We start from the raw sequence: 20,290 nt of genomic DNA, 5'->3' as shown, positions 1-20,290 counted from the left end.
TATATATATGATTTTGGTGAAGGGGGAGTTCATGCAATCAAATGCAATATTTTTGCAGAGGTTTCTGATAGTTTCGAGGAGCAGTCATCACTGTGACAGACTTTAGTGCTTTTCTAGATAGGAGGAGCTGCAAGAATTAGGCTCATAAAATCAGCTCCTGGAAATTTCTGATTATCTGAAGACCTGTTCTGCCACTTTTTCCCTGAGTACAGAGTGCCTCCTTTCTGTTCTCCACCCTGAACTCCTTCCAGGGGTGTTGAAAACCACCAGCAGCTGCACATGATTTAATCCTTGTATTAGATTTCAGGCGCCATGGTGGTGGTGGTTTATTTGCTAAGTTGTAGTTGGGTCCGACTTTTTGAGACCCCATAGACTGTAGCCCACCAGGCTCCTCTGTCCATGGGATTTTCCAGGCAAGAGTACTGGAGTGGGTTGCCATTTCCTTCTCCAGGGGATCTTCCTGAGCCAGGGATCAAACCCAGGTCTCCTGCTTTGCAGGTGGATTCTTTCACAACTAAGCCACCCGGGAAGCCCTGGCAAGTGCCTGACAAGTGCTAATTTGTAGCTGACGGTGCCTAGCACGCAGTGTGGACAAGGAGGCAGGAAAATGCAGCTCATGAGTGGTGGAGGGAGCTTGGGGCTTATTCTTTGAAGCAGGGATTACTTGAAGGCTATGGGCCTGGGATAGATATATCAGAAGTTTGCTAGAAAGTTGTGGCTCCAGGGTGAAGCAAGATATAGGGGAAGAATACTTCCTAGAGGAATTGGTTGCAACTCCAGAAATAAGCATCACAGAGAAAATCCTCCAATTCTGTGTTCTGTGTCTCTTAGGAGAAGGATTTATTTCCCTGCTCGTTTAATACAGAGAAAATCATAAAACTTGATTTGTTGGTGCTTCACTATCATCTCTATAGGATTTGGAACGGTACCTGGAAATACCTTTGTTGTTGTTCACATGCTGAGTTGTGTCCAACTCTCTGTGACCCCGTGGACTGCAGCATGCCAGGCTTCCCTGTCCATCACCAGCTCCCAGGGTTTGCTCAGACTCATGTCCATCGAGTCAGTGATGTCATCCAACAATCTCATCCTCTGTCATCCCCTTCTCCTCCTGCCTTCACTCTTTCCCTGTATCAGGATCTTTTCCAATGACTCAGTTCTTTGCATCAGGTGGCTAAAGTATTGGAGCTTTTGCTTCAGCATCACTCCTCCCAATGAATATTCAGGGTTGATTTCCTTTAGGATTGACTGGTTTGATCTTCTTATTGTCCAAGGGACTTGGACTTCAAGAGTCTTCTCCAGTACCATACCTTATCTCATGTTTAAAAATAAAAATTGTATTTCTTAGAGTGCATAATTTTTGTGATTTCACATTTTCTTTAATCAGGTTATAAACTAAAACTTGCCTTACCTTTCAGAGAAAATACAGACTACATTTTAAAATGTCTAAGTGTTAAGTATTCAAAGTACTTCAACTTTTGCTCTCTCTCAAATTGGTAATGTGCTAAGTGTATCTCAGCCTATTAAATAAAGAGCCTGTTCTGAATTCAATATATCTTTTAATAAGGGTGAATATATTGGGTAACTCTTGGCTCCCTTAAAATTCATATTCTAAAATCAATATATTAATGGTGGTGAATTGTTCAAAGCACATACATGTGCTCAGGTACAAGTCAGAATTGAAACAGTCCAGGACAGTGAGCCATCCTGCCGTAGATTTTGTTTCTGTTCATCTTTTTAAGAGATTAAAAAAAAAAAAAAAGGTTATATAGATATGTAAAGCTCATGATGAAAAGCAGTAGAAAATTATAATTGTATTAGATTATAATCTGACCTTTTTTTTTTTCTTGGCTGCCATACAGCATAGGGAACTTCCCCAAACAGGGATGGAACCCCTGCCCCCTGGTGGAAGCTCTGAGTCTTAACCACTGGACCACCGGGCAAGCCCTTCTAGTTCTTCATTTTTAAAATGAAGATAATGATAGTTTCTACTGCTAGGATTGCTATTAAAATGAAACCTTTAATATAAGATCCAGCCAATGCAAAAGCATAAGAAAAATAAATGATGTTTTAATGAAGGAAATACATTATTTCCAAGTACTAGTTATCTTAGAATATCTATAAATATAGAGAAAATTAATAGACAATATATTGGAATTTACAAAGTCAGTAATGTGTAAAAAACATCAAAATTGAGAAAATGAAAACCAGTGGCCATACCCAGTAGAAAACATTTACAAACCTAAAAAAAGAAAATAAATAAAACCACCAAAGAGTGTAACAGCAAGAAACAAAAACTATTATAATGCTTAAAAACTATGTGAGGAAGTTCTAGAACTGTACTGAAGGACATGAAAACACTAAATAATCATTTAAATAGCTAATTAGTTGAGAACCATTTAATATATAAAAAGCTTGAAACATGAACTCATTGAGAGGATAAACTAAATGGTCACTGTATTAGTGGGGTGAATTGGTTGCTTATTCATCAGGGCAAAATACATCAGCAAGTTACACGAAACACAAGAGGAGTTAAAGGTCAAACACTTGAAAGAAACCCCATAAACAAAACTATTAAAATAGTGGAAAGTGCTCTACAAGCAAACTGAAAAACAGGAATGATAACAGAACTAGATTTAAGATGTCACAATGAAAGCAAAAATTTCCTTTGAAGATTAGAAGCCATAGGATAGGTTGGTTAAAAAAAAACTTGCAGCATAAAAACAAATAGATGACAGCAATAATATAAAGTTTCTTTTTAATCAGCAAGCAAAAGACAATTCAATCTAGCAAAAAGTTTAAATCAAAGAGGCAGAAATCTGAATAGCTAATAAGCCTATGAATGGCTCATGCTTTATTCAGCCACCGTCATGGTTGTTAAGACTGCAGAAGAGGAAGCCAGAGCACCTGGGTTGACACCCAGTCTTCTCCCCATAGAATAGAGTTTTGCCAAGAGAACGCACTGGTCATACAAACACCCTCTTCCAACAACACAAGAGAAGACCCTACACATGGACATCACCAGATGGTCAACACCGAAATCAGATTGATTATATTCTTTGCAGCCAAAGATCAAGAAGCTCTATACAGTCAACAAAAACAAGACCGGGAGCTGACTGTGGCTCAGATCATGAACTCCTTATTGCCAAATTCAGACTTAAATTGAAGAAAGTGGGGAAAACCACTAGACCATTCAGGTATGACCTAAATCAAATCCCTTATGATTATACAGTGGAAGTGAGAAATAGATTTAAGGGACTAGATCTGATAGATAGAGTGCCTGATGAACTATGGATGGAGGTTCGTGACATTGTACAGGAGACAGGGATCAAGACCATCCCCATGGAAAAGAAATACAAAAAAGCAAAATGGCTGTTTGGGGAGGCCTTACAAATAGCTGTGAAAAGAAGAGAAAAGCAAAAAGCAAAGGAGCAATGGAAAGATATAAGCATCTGAATGCAGAGTTCCAAAGAATAGCAAGGAGAGATAAGAAAGCCTTCCTCAATGATCAATGCAAAGAAATAGAGGAAAACAACAAAATGGGAAAGACTAGAGATCTCTTCAAGAAAATTAGAGATACCAAGGGAACATTTCATGCAAAGATGGGCTTGATAAAGGACAGAAATAGTATGGACCTAACAGAAGCAGAAGATATTAAGAAAAGGTGGCAAGAATACACAGAAGAACTGTACAAAAAAGAGCTTCATGACCCAGATCATCACGATGGTGTGATCACTCACCTAGAGCCAGACATCCTGGAATGTGAAGTCAAGTGGGCCTTAGAAAGCATCACGAACAAAGCTAGTGGAGGTGATGGAATTCCAGTTGAGCTATTTCAAATCCTGAAAGATGATGCTGTGAAAGTGCTGCACTCAATATGCCAGCAAATTTGGAAAACTCAGCAGTGGCCACAGGACTGGAAAAGGTCAGTTTTCATTCCAATCCCAAAGAAAGGCAATGCCAAAGAATTCTTAATTGCACAATTGCAGTCATTGTGCTAGTAAAGTAATGCTCAAAATATTCTCCAAGCTAGACTTCAGCAATACGTGAACCGCGAACTTCCAGGTGTTCAAGCTGGTTTTAGAAAAGGCAGAGGAACCAGAGATCAAATTGCCAACATCTGCTGGATCATGGAAAAAGCAAGAGAGTTCCAGAAAAACATCTATTTCTGCTTTCTTGACTATGCCAAAGCCTTTGACTGTGTGGATCACAATAAACTGGAAAATTCTGAAAGAGATGGGAATACCAGACCACCTGACCTGCCTCTTGAGAAACCTATATGTAGGTCAGGAAGTAACAGTTAGAACTGGACATGAAACAACATACTGGTTCCAAATAGGAAAAGGAGTACGTCAATGCTGTATATTGTCACCCTGCTTATTTAACTTCTATGCAGAGTACATCATGAGAAACGCTGGACTGGAAGAAGCACAAGCTGGAATCAAGATTGCTGGGAGAAATATCAATAACCTCAGATATGCAGATGACACCACCCTTATGGCAGAAAGTGAAGAGGAACTCAAAAGCCTCTTGATGGAAGTGAAAGAGGAGAGTGAAAAAGTTGGCTTAAAGCTCAACATTCAGAAAATGAACATCATGGCATCCGGTCCCATCACTTCATGGGAAATAGATGTGGACACAGTGGATACAGTGTCAGACTTTATTTTTCTGGGCTCCAAAATCACTGCAGATGGTGACTGCAGCCATGAAATTAAAAGACGCTTACTCCTTGGAAGGAAAGTTATGACCAACCTAGATAGCATATTGAAAAGCAGAGATATTACTTTGCCAACAAAGGTCCATCTGGTCAAGGCTATGGTTTTTCCAGTGGTCATGTATGGATGTGAGAGTTGGACTGTGAAGAAGGCTGAGCGCCGAAGAATTGATGCTTTTGAACTGTGGTGTTGGAGAAGACTCTTGAGAGTCCCTTGGACTGCAAGGAAATCCAACTAGTCCATTCTAAAGGAGATCAGTCCTGGGTGTTCATTGGAAGGACTGATGCTGAAGCTGAAACTCTAATACTTTGGCCACCTCATGCGAAGGGTGACTCATTGGAAAAGACCCTGATGCTGGGAGGGAATGAGGGCAGGAGGAGAACGGGACGACAAAGGATGAGATAGCTGGATGGCATCACTGACTCGATGGCCGTGAGTCTGAGTGAACTCCGGGAGTTGGTGATGGACAGGGAGGCCTGGCGTGCTGCGATTCATGGGGTCACAAAGAGTTGGACACGACTGAGCAACTGAACTGAACTGAACTGAACTTCTCCCCAAACTGGCTGTGTGACTTTTGACACCTTACTTAACATCTCTGGCTCTCTCTCATCCTCCATGAAATGACGATAATTATCACAGTACTTGCAGTGGAGATCTGTGGTGAGGATTCACATAGTTCAGTAAATGTAAAAAGAGTACTCAGTAGCACACGGTAAGCACTTAAAGTGTAAACTGTCACCTCATCACCCTTGTTTTAGTAGCTTAAATTACTAAATTAGTTTAAGCCATCAGATTAACAAATATAGTCAAGGTTTTTCAAGAACAGTGATGATTAAGTGTAGCAGAAGGACTCTCTCCAGTGCAGTTGGCGGGAGCATGACCTGATACAAGCCTCTTAGAGGAGACTTTGGATTAAAATTTAATAGACATATCTTTATGCATTTATGTACTAGATATCTATTTTAGAGAGGTAACTGGGGCTTGGAGAAATACAGTAATTAGCCACAGTCACACAGATGCTAAATGCCAGATATGGGAATTGAATTGAAGTCTCTCTGGTTTCATGGTCCTACCATGGCCCATTGTTAATAAACATATGACAGAAAATGTTCAGTTTCATTAGTTATAAAAAAGCACATATTAAAACAACCTGAGGCCATTTTATTCCTATGAAATTGCTGTATATTAGATAAAAATGCCTGTGGTTGGCAAAGTTGCAAGGAAGTGGACAGGCTTACTCACTGGAGCCAGGAGAGTAGAAGTTAACGGTATTTTAGGAGAGGAGGTTGGCAGTACTTGCTGAAACTGTAAAAATAGGTGTACCCTGTTACTCAATAATTCCACCTAAATTTTTTTGGAGGAGAATGCATCATGGAAATATAAGTATATCTATGTATAAAACTATCTATGTGTCTGTAGCTGTTAAAAATTGGAAACAATCTTAGTTGCAACTTTAGATTTGTTTTTTTCAGTTGCTCAGTCTCATTGGACTCTTTATGACCCCGTGGACTGCAGCACGCCAGGCTTCCCAGTCCTTCACTGTCTGCGGGGTTTGACCAAACTCATGCCCATTGAGTCGATGATGCCATCCAACCACTTCATCTGCCTCCCCCTTCTTCTGCCCTCAATCTTTCCCAACATCAGGGAAGACTTTTCCAATGGAAAGAAGCTGGAAGATTGGTGAAGTTAATTACAGAATATTCTTTTCCAATGGCAGATTGGTTAAGTTAATTATGGAATATTCATAAGATAAAGAACCACTCTGAATTATGGAGAAGAATAAATTTTTACAATGGAGACTATTTCCCGTACTTTTTGTCAAGTTTAAAACACAAGTGGTTAAAAAGCATATACATTAAAATAAAGCTAAAAAATAATGTTATTTCATAAGCAGCTCCTATGTACTTGTTACTGTTCTTACTGCTTTTTGCTGATTATTTCACAACAGCTGCTGAGATATGTATCTTTTTTATTCACTCTTTACAGATTAGGAAACTGGAGAGAAGTTATGTAACTTATCCAAAGTTTAATAGCCACTCTGAGCCAGAGCCAGAATTTAAACTCACTTCATCTGCCTCTAGAGCCCCAATCTTTATCCAGTACACTGTGATCTTATTTTCCTAAGATGTTGTTTAGTTGCTAAGTCGTGTCTAACTCTTTGCAAGCCCATAGACTGCAGCGTACCAGGCTTCCCTGTCCTTCACTATCTCGAGTTGGCTTAAGCTCATGTCCACTGAGTTGGTGGGCTTTCTTGGTGGCTCAGGCCGTAAAGAATCTGCCTGCATTTCAGCAGACCTAGGTTTGGTCCCTGGGTTGGAAAGATTCCCTGGAGAAGGGAATGGCTACCAACTCTAGTATTCTTGCCTGGAGAATTCCACTGATAGAGAAGCCTGGTGAGCTGTGGTCCATGGGGTTGCAGAGAGTCAGACTGTCACTTTCTTAAGTTAAATACATATTTAAAAGTACATTACAAATTAGAGCTGTGTGTTTGTCAAAATATGTAAAAGATAAAAAATACATTTTTTTCTTTTTTAAGCTATTTTTGTAAACTGTACAGCATTTATACAATTAGTGTAAAATAGTTTGTAAAGACAGCTTACATTTTAAGGAGAGAGTTGACAGACTTGCTGGGTACAGCAAGGTTTTCTGATTTTTTCAAAGTTCAGTGTAGGGTTTTGGATTCAGAAATGGCTGGACGCTTGCTCCTTGGAAGAAAAGCTGTAACAAACCTAGACAGCATATTATAAAGCAGAGATGTTACTTTGTCAACAAAGGTCCATGTAGTCAAAGCTATGGTTTTTCCAGTAGTCATGTTTGGATGTGAGTGTTGGACCATAAAGAAAGCTGAGTGCCGAAGAATTGATGCTTTTAAACTGTGGTGTTGGAGAAGACTCTTGAGTCCCTTAGACAGCAAGGAGATCAAACCAGTCCATCCTAAAAGAAATCAGTCCTGAATATTCACTCGAAGGACTGATGGTGAAGTGAAGCTCCAATACTTTAGCCACCTGATGCAAAGAGATGACTCATTGGAAAAGACCCTGATGCTGGGAAAGATTGAAGGCAGGAGGCGAAGGGGACGACAGAGGATGAGATGGTTGGGTGGCATCGACTCTACGGACATGAGTTTGAGCAGGGAAGGGGAGATGTTGAAGGACAGGGAAGCCTGTCATGCTGCGGTTCATGGGGTCACAAAGAGTCGGACACGACTGAGCGACTGAACGACAACAAACGGGTGGGTTGGATTGCCTTGCTCGAAGACAGAGGTCGTATATGAGGAGGGCTGGGTTGATGAATTCGGTGCTGCATTTGCTGTTAGCGGTGGCCTTGATCAGGGCAAATCGCGACCTCGTGGGTTTTGCAGTCTCATGGTGTTTGTGACTCCTACCATGGGAAACAGGCCTGATTCCAAGCGGGGACGGAAATAGAATCACAACCAAGTAAAGGATAGTCACTTTCTTCTTTCCCAGCCATGTGTCTGTCCATATCACATTTTATTGGAGTCACTTTGCATGTGCATCAGTGGGAACCAGCTGCTATACTGTGATGTCATGTGAGAATGTTTTCCCTTTTGCGTGCAGTGAAAAGCTTCTGATAGAATAAGGCTTGTTTACACCCAAATGTTCTCCTTTTATTCACAAGAAGGTTACAGTGAGGAGGGGTGAGGATCAATATGACTCTTGAGTTTGGATTTAGATCTTAAGTGTGTATCTTTCCTCCTTAAGCCAACGGATGGTTTTATTCATATTGATTTTGATTAACTTTGCCATTGAATCAGTTGATATCTAGTTACATCAAAGAACTTTAAAGCATAATAATGAGAATTCTTTAAAAAGAGTTTCAGCTAAGAAAAATGCTTTTCTCTGTGTCCCACATACTTTTTTATAGGCCAATTTAAAACAGTTCCATTTTCTAATATAACGGATAGTATCTTTTTGACACAAAACTTAGTTTTAACATCCAACTTTTAAAAAGTTCCTTATATTTACTGTGCTTAAAGCTTGTGTAAGCAGATTTAAAATTCTTTTATACAGAGAAAAATTGCATAGTTTAAAGGTAATTTCAGGTCAGATTAAAATCTGTTACTTGTCCTCTGGCTCTGAAATCCTGAATTGTTACTCAGACACAGACTTCCTGTGCTCTTTCATTCACTGATTTAACCAGGAATTCATGGTTAGCATGTTCTTGATCAGGCTTCCCAGGTGGCACTTGTGGTAAAGAATCCACCTGCCAATGCAGGAGACATAAAAGATGCAGATTCAACCCTAGGCTGGAAAGATCCCCTGGAGCAGGGCATGGGAACCCACTCCAGTATTTTTGTCTGGAAAATTGCATGGACAGAGGAGTGTGAGGCTACAGTCCATACCATTGCAAAAGAGTCAGACATGACTGAAGCGACTTAGCACTCATGCACACACTCATGTTCTTGATAAAAGCCTGCTGATATATCATTTTGTTTCTGAAAATAAGGTAAAACAACATGGAAATGCCCATTTCCCTGATGGTGGAAGTTTTATTCCTAATTAGGTTACATCTGTATTACCATCCTACAGTGCTGCCTTCCCCAAATGATTGCTTGATATCTGTGCTTCTTACCTATGAAAAGGTGAGATTGCAAAGGTGTGTGACAAGTCCCTATGAAGAGTTCTCTTGTTACACTAAAGTTAGAGACATTATCCATTATTCACTCTTCTGTTTGAGTGAAATGAAATCCCCTCCAAAATGAATCCAGGAAGACTGTCCTGTTGAACTGAGAGACTTCCTTTTGTCATAAATTGAAAATGGTATCATTCCTTTTTGCCTTGGGTGACAGAGGTCTTGGGTCTTAATTGAAGTGCCTTTCTTATACTGAAAGATAAAATTATATATGGATTCTCTGCTCTAAGTTTTCTTTTGGCTGTGTTTTGTCTGTTTTCATAGAGGTTTTAACATTAGAAACTGCTACAAATAATTTTCACAGTTAAGTATAAACAATAAATATAGTCCTCAGCTGGAAAAATATGTTTATCTTTTATTTTTTTATTATATAAATACTGTGATATAGAAGTTTGGCAAGTTGAGATGTTGTGGAAATTTTTATCCTATATTCATGTGTTGAAAGTTCAATTATGTATAAACCTTGGGAAATGGAAATATTTTAAAAGTTTCTTTGGTTACTATTTCAGTGTTAGTTATAACACTAAATGTTCAGTGCATTGATCTGTGCTTAACTCAAGCATATCCCAGACACAAAATAGTCTATTTCCTCTCTATCTCTCACTATTTATCTTTTCCTCAGAGATATTATAGAGGACAGACTGAAAACAGCAGAATCAACCAAATGTTCATAAATAAGAGGATTTGCAAATTGTGGTTTATTCAGATTGTGAAACTTACATAGCAGTTTAAATAAATGAGAAATATACTAATACAGTCATTATCAAATCATATTGATAAAAAATGAAACTGCAAAATATATTCAGTTTAGCACAAAAAATTTAAAATACGTTTTTCTCAAGAATATAAAAATGAATATAGATTCTCAAAAAATTTTAGAAATTCCTGTCTAATTTCCTTCTCCAGGAAGGAATTGTAGTATTTATGGACATCCATAAGGACTTTTTTTCTGTCATGTTTCAATCTTTTTACACATTTTTAAACTTGGAATTTCTATATTTAAAAAGTAATATATTAAAGTGCCAAACATGAGTAGCCTTAATTATATCTCTAGCTTTAAAAACAGCATTAATGTCCTAGGTGGATTCTGTGCTTTGCTGACACAATTCTAGGACATTGAGAAAGAGGAAACGATCATTTACCCAAAATAATAATTAAAAAAAACTTCTTTTACTATGAAATGTTTCTTTTTATACAGATATCTCTTGTTCTTCTGTTGCCCTTCCCGAAGCGTTAAGAAATCATGGAAATTTTAAGATAACGGTACAATGACTGTGGGTTGAAGCAAAGCTAAATTGGACCAAAGTCAGCTTGGCAAATTGTCATGCTGTCTTTGTATTTATTTCTTTCAACTTTAACACCCACAATTTATTAAGTGAGACAGAGGATACAAGAGGAAGCTCGGAATCCTGTTTGGATACCGTTTAGGAAGGAAGTCAGGTCTTGATGGGGCAGCCCCTTCCTCTTCGCCACTGGCCAGGAAAACCATCTTTCTGTTAAAACCTATTCAATCTGAGAGAGGTGGGGTGACTTCGGGAAGGAAGGTGACCTCTCCCTTGTAAAGTGGAAAGGCTCTGTCCTCCACCCGCCCCACACCGTGACTTATTCAACTCACTTCCACCACTGTTTATAAGAACACTTGTGTTGAATGCTTGTAGTACAGCAGTAGTCATTTAAAATATAGCTCAAACGTCATGCCCTCAAATTTCCTATGTTATTCCGAATCTTTGATCATTACAATCCCAAATGGAGCTTTTGGTCAGCTCAAGTTTGCCTCTGCCCTGTTTGAGTTAGCAGAGATGTTTCGAACAAGCCAGAAGTTTAATAATACATATGCTGCTCCTGTATACAATATAAGCATTGCTGCTTGCTATCAAATCTGAAAAGAAAATGCCTTAATGAGAGCCAGGTCATTTCCAAAATGATACAGCAATGTTTTTCTAAGATGCCTTAATTTCTGGGGTAGTATCCAACAAGTAGTTTGATATATGGAACTGATGTACATGCTGGCTGAGGGAGGCCACCAGTGGAACTTGTTTAAACTTTGAGGGCTTATCAGCATGTTGTTCTTTTAAAATGTATTGAGTTTTGACCTCAACTTTAGCTATACTGGTTTATTTAATTTGCTTTGTAACATGGCTGTGAAAAACTGGTCGTTCTTTAAAAACTGGCTCCTTAATTCATTTCTTTAAAGTATTTTGTAAGATTTGTATAAAATAATGTCTTTAAATTATATTTTATATTTTATAAATATTTTTATGAAACTATTTTAGAAGATAAAGGACAGAAATTGTAAGGACCTTATAGAAGTAGAAGAAATCAAAAAGAAGTGGCAAGAATACACAGAAGAACTACACACAAAAAAGTTCTTAATGACCCAGATAACTATGACGGTGTGATCACTCACCTAGAGCGAGACATCCTGGAGTGCAAAGTCAAGTGGGCCTTGGGAAGCATTACTATGAACAAAGCTGGTGGAAGTGATGGAATTCCAGCTGAGCTATTTAAAATCATAAAAGATGATGATGTTAAAGTGCTGCACTCAATATGTCAGCAAATTTGGGAAAATCAGCAGTGGCCACAGGACTGGAAAAAAAGTCAGTTTTCATTCCAGTGAAATGGAAGGAAATCTGACAAACCTAGACAGTGTATTATAAAGCAAAGACATCACTTTGCCAACAAAGGTCCATCTAGTCAAACCTATGGTCTTTTCCAGAAGTCATGTATGGATTAAGAGTTGGACCATAAAGAAGTCTGAGTGCTGAAGAGTTGATGCCTTTGGGTTGTGGTGTTGGAGAAGACTCTTGAGAGTCCCTTGGACAGCAAGGAGATCCAACCAGTCCATCCTAAGGGAGATCAGTTCTGAATATTCACTGGAAGGACTGATGCTGAAGCTCCACTACTTTGGCCACCTGATCGAAGAGCCGACTCACTGAAAATGACCCTGATGCTGGAAAAGATCGAAGGCAAAAGGAGAAGGGGAAACAGATGAGTGGATGAGATAGCATCACCAGCTCAATGGACATGAGTTTGAGCAAGCCCTGGGAGATAGTGAAGGACAGGGAAGCCTGGCGTGCTGCAGTCTATGGGGTTGCAAAGAGTCAGTCAGACGCTGCTTTGCGACTGAACAGCAACAATTTTATAAGCTATAGTTGATATTTTTATAAAATCAAATATTGTATTATAATTAAGACATTTTATCCTACAACGCTGTTTTGGGAATAACTGTAAGTTTACAGAAATGTTGCGAAGATGATACAGAGTTCCCATACACCTTCACCGAGTTTCTTCTTATGTTGACATCTTACATTGCCATGATGCATTTATCAAAACTAAAAAAAAAAAAACAAACCTGACATTATCCATTACTATTATTAACTACACTCTGCTCTTTATTTGGATTTCACCAGTTTTTCCACAAATGTCCTTTTTCTGTTCCAGGATCCAGCCCAGGGTACCACATTGTGTCATCTAATCTCCTTAGTCTTCTGACTTGCAACAGTTTCCAAGTTTTCCTTTTTCCCATGACCTTGGCAGTCTCAAGTAGTACTTGCCAGAAATTTTGTAGAATATTCATCACTTCTTAACAAAAATGTTTAACCTCTGGGATTTTTGAACGAAAGCCCTGGTAGACTTAGTAATAGTTTGTACCACCAATTTTCCACTCATATATCAGTTTCAGCCTGGTGATTATTTCTTTTTAAATTTTTCTTTTATTTTTTTATTCATTTATTTTTTTATTGGAGAAGCCTGGTGATTGTTACTTTATCTTCTTATCAGTTATAGAAGCACTTTAGGATTAAAAATTGATTTATGATTAATATTTATATGGTTTAATTTTGTTTAATATTGGCTTCAACTGTGTATGCATTTTACATTCTCAGTGTTGTCAGCTTGTTCAGTTTAAACCTCACAGGAAGTTTGTGTTTTATCTATTGTTTATCAGATTCGAGATGGACAAACAAACTGTTACGTGCTGAAGAATAAAGATTTAGAACAAGCTTTTAAAGGAGTTATTTACTTGGAGATGGACCTCATATATAATCCGGTAAGTCTAACTAGACTACCTCCCAACTTCTTTGTACCAAAAGTAAAAGGTGGCCAACCTGAAGAGAGTCAAATCACTATAAAATGTTTCAGAATTTTTACAGCTACAGAGAAAATAGTGTTTTGAAACTTAGCCAAAAAAAATCAGTGCTGGACAGTCTCATATTAATCCTTTTGGCCCAATAGAATTGATGGTGTGTAATTCTCAATAAATCAATGTTAAAAAAAAAACAAAACAACAAGAAATAAGAGGAAAATTAGGTTCTTGGCTTTATTACCTTTAACCTTCTTCTATTGATGATTGAACAGAGATGTTTTCAAGCCTCTATGTTATTTAACTATTATAGTAGATGCTCTACAATCATACATTATCAGGACAAATAGTTAATGGAAAGCATCAGTAAAAGGAGGATTTTTTAAAATGCATCTTGCACTTTTAGCATAAGATAAAATACATGAATATATATTCCCTACCAGTCTTTAGGTGCAGGCCTGAAACCTTTTTCCCAATAGCATAGACTTAATATTTTTAGTTCTACAGTGTATTCCTTGCATACATACACCTATAACATCTTTAAATACTAATTTCAGTTTCTTGAAAGTAGAAATATTCTTTAAAGACACAGAACAGTCTGAATGTGGAATCCCTCTAGGTTATTTTTCCATAAAATCATCACCTCAGTAGCAGTATCTTTGTAGTAACTGACCTTTCTCAACACTTTCCAGAACAACATTGATTTCAAGTCTTTTGATCTGTATTAGTGCTTCCCTGGTGGCTCAGCAGTAAAGAATCTGCCTGCAACGCAGGAGACCTGGGTTCAATCCCTGGGTCGGAAAGATCCCCTGGAGAAGGAAATGGCAACCCACTCCAGTATTCTTGCCTGGAGAATTCCGTGGACAGAGGAGCCTGGTGGGCTACAGTCCATGTTGTCTCAAAAGAGTCGGACACAACTGAGCAACTAATACTTGTATAATATATCAATAATCTCTATGATAATTAAAATATAGAATTACAGTATTGGACAAAATTGCCATAAATAGGTTTACAAATTAGTGCATTTGGTTCTGATGGATATAGAGTTCAACTGTTGGGAGCAAAAATTCCTAGGCGTGCGAGAATGTGGCTTACTTAGCTGTGAGCATTCATTTGTCATGGTATCAGCAGCAGGTTCTAGAACGGGAAGGGACAGCACAGGTTAGTTAGTGGGGTCCATGAATATAGGATAGGGGTACCTTCACAGTAATTAGAAGAATGGCTGCCATTTATTACCCACCTACAATGTCCCAGGCTCTGATACTCTTTCATTTCATTCCCAGAAGAAGCCTGGTCCATAGCGATCATGAATGTCATCTTATGATAAGCAAATAGAATTAAAGAGGAGAACTGATTGCTAATAAATGAGTGAGTTAGGATCCAGATGCAGGTCTTCCCGATTCTTCTCCCTGATGCTACACTACTGATTCTTTGCCTTGTTTAAGAGATTATTCATAAAATCAGTAGCAGGGAAGTTTTATTCCTGGAAATGTTAGCACTCTGGGCACAGGCTCCAGTATGCGGGTCTGCTGTTACTTCCTCTTCTTCCCCATTGAACATTTCCCTTCAAGGAGAACCTCTGGTGCATGTTAGATCACCCTGCATCTCCTGTTTTCTTCTGGCAAGGACTTGTATATAGAATATGCATACATGTGAAACTGGAGTTTTAGGCAGGAAACAGCCTTAAATCCAAAACTGTTAGTTCAATAATGTTCTAATTGTCCATCTGATATAGAAGAAAAGGACTTGAATTTTATTTTTGAGGTTTTTCCCTTAGTATAGTCATTTGGACAAACCACAAAATCTCTCTGACCCTCAGTTTATTCCCTAAAAACAGGACTAAGATGACTCACGTACTTATTTTTCTGGATCATTGAGAGGAAATGAGATTCTCTATGGGAAAAAAATGTTTTTATAAGCCGGAAACTGATTTCCACATTGCAAGGTGTTACTGACAAAGGGATAGTGCAAAACCATGATTTGAAGGGAAGTTTGACTCTTTAGAAACTTTAGTTGGAGGACTTGGTGAGTCAATCTCTGCAGTGGCTTAAACAAATCTCTTCAATTTGCAGTGTGGGAAGAGCCCCCACAAGTCTCCAGTCTGACCTCGTCTCATCACTCATGACAGTGATGTTCATGAAGTGAGACCCAGAAGCCCTTGCAGAGCACCAGGGCACCCCTAAGTCTCTGCTCCCCACCCCTACCCAGGCCCTTAGGGTCAGAAGGTGTTGGTTTCTAGGGCTTCTCAGTCATTTGAGAGAGAGTGAAATCCATCTCAATGCTTCTGTTTTTAACCCTGATGTTTCTTTATAGATCAAAGCAAGTATTCGGACCTTTACTCCCAGAGAAAAGCGGTTTGTTGAAGATGGCCGCAAGCTGTCCAAAAAGGTAGGTCAGGGCAGTAACCTGGCTTGTTGGTACACTCAGCACCAGCACCTGGAGTACTTACTGCTCATGACTTGGTCTCCCCTCCCCTCCCTCTCCATTCCTCCTCCCTCTCTCCACCTTCGCCCCCATCATCTCCCCTTTCCTCCCTAGATGAGGACTTGGGTTGGGTTCAGTAAAGAAGGGAAAGACTGAGAACATATCTGTTGGATGATGCAGGGAGTGTCGGCCCTCCATTCATCCAGAACCGTTTTGTAAACAGGAATTCTGAGCACCAAGCCTCCATAAACCTCCTGAGTGTCCTGGGCCCCTCCGCCCTCCTTCCATCACAGCCATGCTTTTCTCCCTCCTTGCACATTTCAGAGGCATTTTGCTTACGACGTCCGTCATACAGTTAAGCCGGTGACTCTTTCAAGATGTCCAGCCTCAGATTCACCCACAGCTGTTCCTCCCACTTCTGTTTTGCCTAAATTTGAGATGTATCAGCATTTTACCCCCGGTGGAATAAATCCTCACTCCCCCTGCCAGGGGCCCTTAATTCCTCTCTCATCAGCTCAACAGAAAGTGAAGATCAGGGCTGAGTAGAGGAAGTTTCACATTTTTCTTACCACGACCTTTCCAGTTCTTTTCAGAGCCCCTCCCTGTTCTGGCCCAGCGCAGTTCAGGATTTCACTCTGTACTTATTGTCCCTCCGCAGTTGTGTAACAGCGTGTCCCCTTTTTAAAGTGTTTATGACTTCCACCACTTCCTGTGGGGTGAGCAGCTGGGGATTACATAAAGCAAGTTAAATATAAAGGCAGCTTACCATCCTTTGGTTTCCCATGAACTTCTGGACACACCGGGGAAAGGCCTTAATCTGCTTCTGAAAGGAGCATCCGAATGTTTTGGTCTGCCACAACATTTGAGTGTAATATTTATTTTGTGTAATCGGAGTCAGTGGCTTTATTATTGTTATTATTATTGCCTTTTGCCCTGTTTACTTGAAAAATTAAAACCTGAATTGAGGTAGGTGGCATTGCTGTTTTTGCAAACAGATTGAAATGAATCTACCTACATCTGGGAGAAAAGACCTTGCCTGTGCCAAACAAGACCTTCACCTCGGTGTGGGATGACTTTGGGAGGTGGGAGCACCAGGGGATTTGGGGCTGAGACCCTGGGATATGTTAGGTTTCTCCCTCAGGGCCCTCTCACCACTAAGTATCCCCAGATGGTTGCAAAGTTGAAACCTATAATTGTGACCCAACTACTTAAAATCTCTTGGTATGTGCCAGGCACTGTTCTAAGCCCTTCAAGTGTCTCCACAACCTCCAAGGTTGGCATTCCTATGTCAACCTCGTTGAATAAGAGAGGTTAGGAAACTGGCCCAACGTCACACAGCAAAGAGGTGGGAAAGCTGGATTCCCTCGCCAGGAATTTACTTTGCTGTGTTGTTGCTGTTGTTCATTCGCTCAGTCATGTCCAACTCTTTGTGTCCCCATGGACTGCAGCACACTAGGCTGTCCTGTCCTTCACTGTCTCCCAGAGTTTGCTCAAACTCATGTTCATTGATCTGGTGATGCCTTCCAACCATCTCTTCCTCTGTCACCCCCTTCTCCTGCTCTCAGTCTTTCCCAGCATCAGGGTCTTCTCCAGTGAGTTGGCACTTCCCATGAGGTAGCCAAAGGATTGGAGCTTTATAGACTTTTTCTTCTAGATGTGATGAGCTAGAATATATGAGATTTCTACTAAAACTACCCAGTTCCTTCCAAACTAAAAACTGAACAGCACAAGTCCTCACTCTATTCTCTCTATCTCTCTTAAACACACACACACAAATTCACACACATCACATGCCTGATGGCTGTATTTTTTACCAGCTCAGTTTTGTGTTGAACATTATTGAAACAGCCTGTTCTCCTTTATGGCACCCCACTCCAGTACTCTTGCCTGGAACACCCCATGGACGGAGGAGCCTGGTAGGCTGCAGTCCACGGGGTCGCGAAGAGTCGGACACGACTGAGCGACTGCACTTTCACTTTTTACTTTCATGCATTGGAGAAGGAAATGGCAACCCACTCCAGTGTTCTTGCCTGGAGAATCCCAGGGACAGGGGAGCCTGGTTGGCTGCTGTCTATGGGGTCGCACAGAGTCGGACATGACTGAAGCGACTTAGCAGCAGCAGCAGCAGCAGTTCTCCTTTAAAGGAGCTATAAAATGCATTGGATTCTCTTTTCCTCCCTGAATGGTCATATTTTAAAAATGAATTCTAGAAAAATTTTAGGACTCTTCTTTATTGTTTTGTTAATTATTGGCTATACAGAATATAATTCAAATGACCAAGCCGTCTGGTCTAAAGAGAATAATTGAAGTGTGTAAATCTCATTCCCTGTTTTCCATTTTTTTTTAATTAGATCTTATCCAGAGATGTAGACCGAGTGAAGAGACTCACCATGGCTATATGGAATACAATACAGTTCCTTAAAAGCTGCTTCCAGTGGGAATCCACGCTGAGAAGTACAGTAGCATTCGTGGTAAGGTTCCTTTTTTTTTATTAAAAAAAAAAAATTCAGATTATTTACTCTGAGTCCCAAATCCAAAGGCAGATGGGTTTTATTGTACTTAGATGAAACAGAATGGTGCACATTCAGCAAAGCTGAAGTTTATACCAGTAAGGAAACTTAAACAATAAAGGATATACAGCCACCTTCTTACAATATATTATGTAGGAGACATAGGAGACTATGTAGGAGGTTTCTTTCTAAGACCATCCTTATCAGATTTATCCTTGGAAATCCCTTAACTTACCCAACTCATGATTTAGTCACTCAGTCGTGTCCAACTCTTGCAACTCCATGGACTGTAGCCCTCCAGGCTCCTCTATCCATGGGATTGTCCCAGGCAAGAATATTGGAGTGGGTGACCAACCGAGGGATCAAACCTGGGTCTCCTGCACTGCAGGCAGATTCTTTACCCACTGAGCCACCCAACTCATACTCATATACTATCTCTTGATAGACTTCCCTGGTAACTCGGTAAAGAATCCACTTGCAATGCAGGACACCCTTGTTCAATTCCTGGGTTGGGAAGATCTGCTGGAGAAGGGATAGGCTATCCACTCTAGTATTCTTGGGCTTTCTTTGTGGCTCAGCTGGTAAAGAATCCGTCTGTAATGCAGGAGACCTGGGTTCGATCCCTAGGTTGGGAAGATCCCCTGGAGAAGGGACAGGCTACTCACTATAGTATTCTGGCCTGGAGAATTCCATGGACTGTGACAATGAGTCGAGCGTGACTCTGAATGTTCCTGGGGCCATTTGTTTAATCACTACATAGGTCTGTTTCTCTCCTTCTGTGCCCATAAGTGCTTATGTTTTTTGAAAAATGGCAGATGAAAAATCACATGACTAAATGAAGACTGCCTTGCTGTAATTTATGTTTTAAGTAAATCATTGACAGACTTTGGTATGAAAAACATATGTTCATATCAAACCTCTTGAGTCATAACTGATTACTACAAGTTGACTCAACAGCACTGAGGAGAACCATGATGTCTGTGAAATACACTTTTATAATACCATCGGCCCTTCCTTATGAGTGTGCTAAAATCACAGAATCTCAGACCTGCACGTGATCTTCAAACCACCTGGGTCAACCTCCGAGAGTCCCAGAATCTAGTAGGGACTTGAGAGTTATTAATAGCACAGCGTCCTCACTTTGCATCTTGGGGCATCCTCCCTTGTCTGTAAAGGAGCTTGTCATTGATCAGATTGGTAGCATCCGGCGTGGGAGGAGGAAGAAAAGAAAACAGGCGCTCAGCTGCTCTTCTTGCGCCTTCTGTATTGTGCCAGTGGTACCCAACCTTTTTGATACCAAGGACTGGTTTCATGGAAGACAGTTTTTCTGTGGACCAGGGGTGGATGGTGGGGGGATGTTCCAGGATGATTCAAGTTTATCACATTTATTGTGCGGTTTATTTCTCTTATTACAGCAGCTCCACCTCAGGTCATCAGGCATTAGATCCCAGATGTTGGGGACCCCTGTGTGATGTAATTAACTCCTGTCCCCTGTACAGGTCCCAGTGTGACCTAATGCCTGTGTGAGCAGTCGAGTCACGATCGTGGCTCTTCTGTCCCCTGCGTCCTATCATTAGGCTCATTCCTACCTACCAGGCATATCTGCATGAAAAAAAACAGTCAGTCCCAGAGGTCAGTGGGTTCAAAGTCACTTCCACTTTTATTACGTAAGCAGTGTACTGGCTCCGCAAGAGGCCTTTTCTCAGCCATTGGGGCTCATTCTATTTTGTCCTTAGTTAATGCTAGTTTTTCATTGGTTTGGGAGGCAGAAGTTCTGTGACGGCTGCAGCGTTGGCCTTTAACGTCCTTTTTCTTTGGTTTAAAGTTGCCCAACCAATTGGCCTTGGTTACACCCTGAAGAAGGGTTTCTTTAATCCCTATCTGACTTTGGGGGTCGATTCACCCACTTT

At 40.1% G+C, this 20,290-nt stretch overlaps 1 protein-coding gene across 7 annotated transcripts in view; it reads left to right on the top strand.

Annotated features, from left to right (window-relative positions):
• The window catches only part of MCTP2 (multiple C2 and transmembrane domain containing 2), a 260,113-nt gene that overhangs the window by 156,423 nt on the left and 83,400 nt on the right, over window positions 1-20,290 (top strand). For all 7 annotated transcript variants that reach the window (XM_070775046.1, XM_070775043.1, XM_070775042.1 and 4 more), the window contains 3 exons: window positions 13,312-13,413; window positions 15,760-15,834; window positions 18,222-18,341. In XM_070775046.1, coding sequence (XP_070631147.1) covers window positions 13,312-13,413; window positions 15,760-15,834; window positions 18,222-18,341 — 297 coding nt within the window. The remainder of the gene's footprint in view (window positions 1-13,311; window positions 13,414-15,759; window positions 15,835-18,221; window positions 18,342-20,290) is intronic.

This window comes from Bos indicus, chromosome 21, assembly GCF_029378745.1.
Source record: "Bos indicus isolate NIAB-ARS_2022 breed Sahiwal x Tharparkar chromosome 21, NIAB-ARS_B.indTharparkar_mat_pri_1.0, whole genome shotgun sequence".
NCBI lineage: Eukaryota > Metazoa > Chordata > Mammalia > Artiodactyla > Bovidae > Bos > Bos indicus.
The sequence above is the reverse complement of the archived record's forward strand: the minus strand, read 5'-3'. Positions and strand labels throughout refer to the sequence as shown.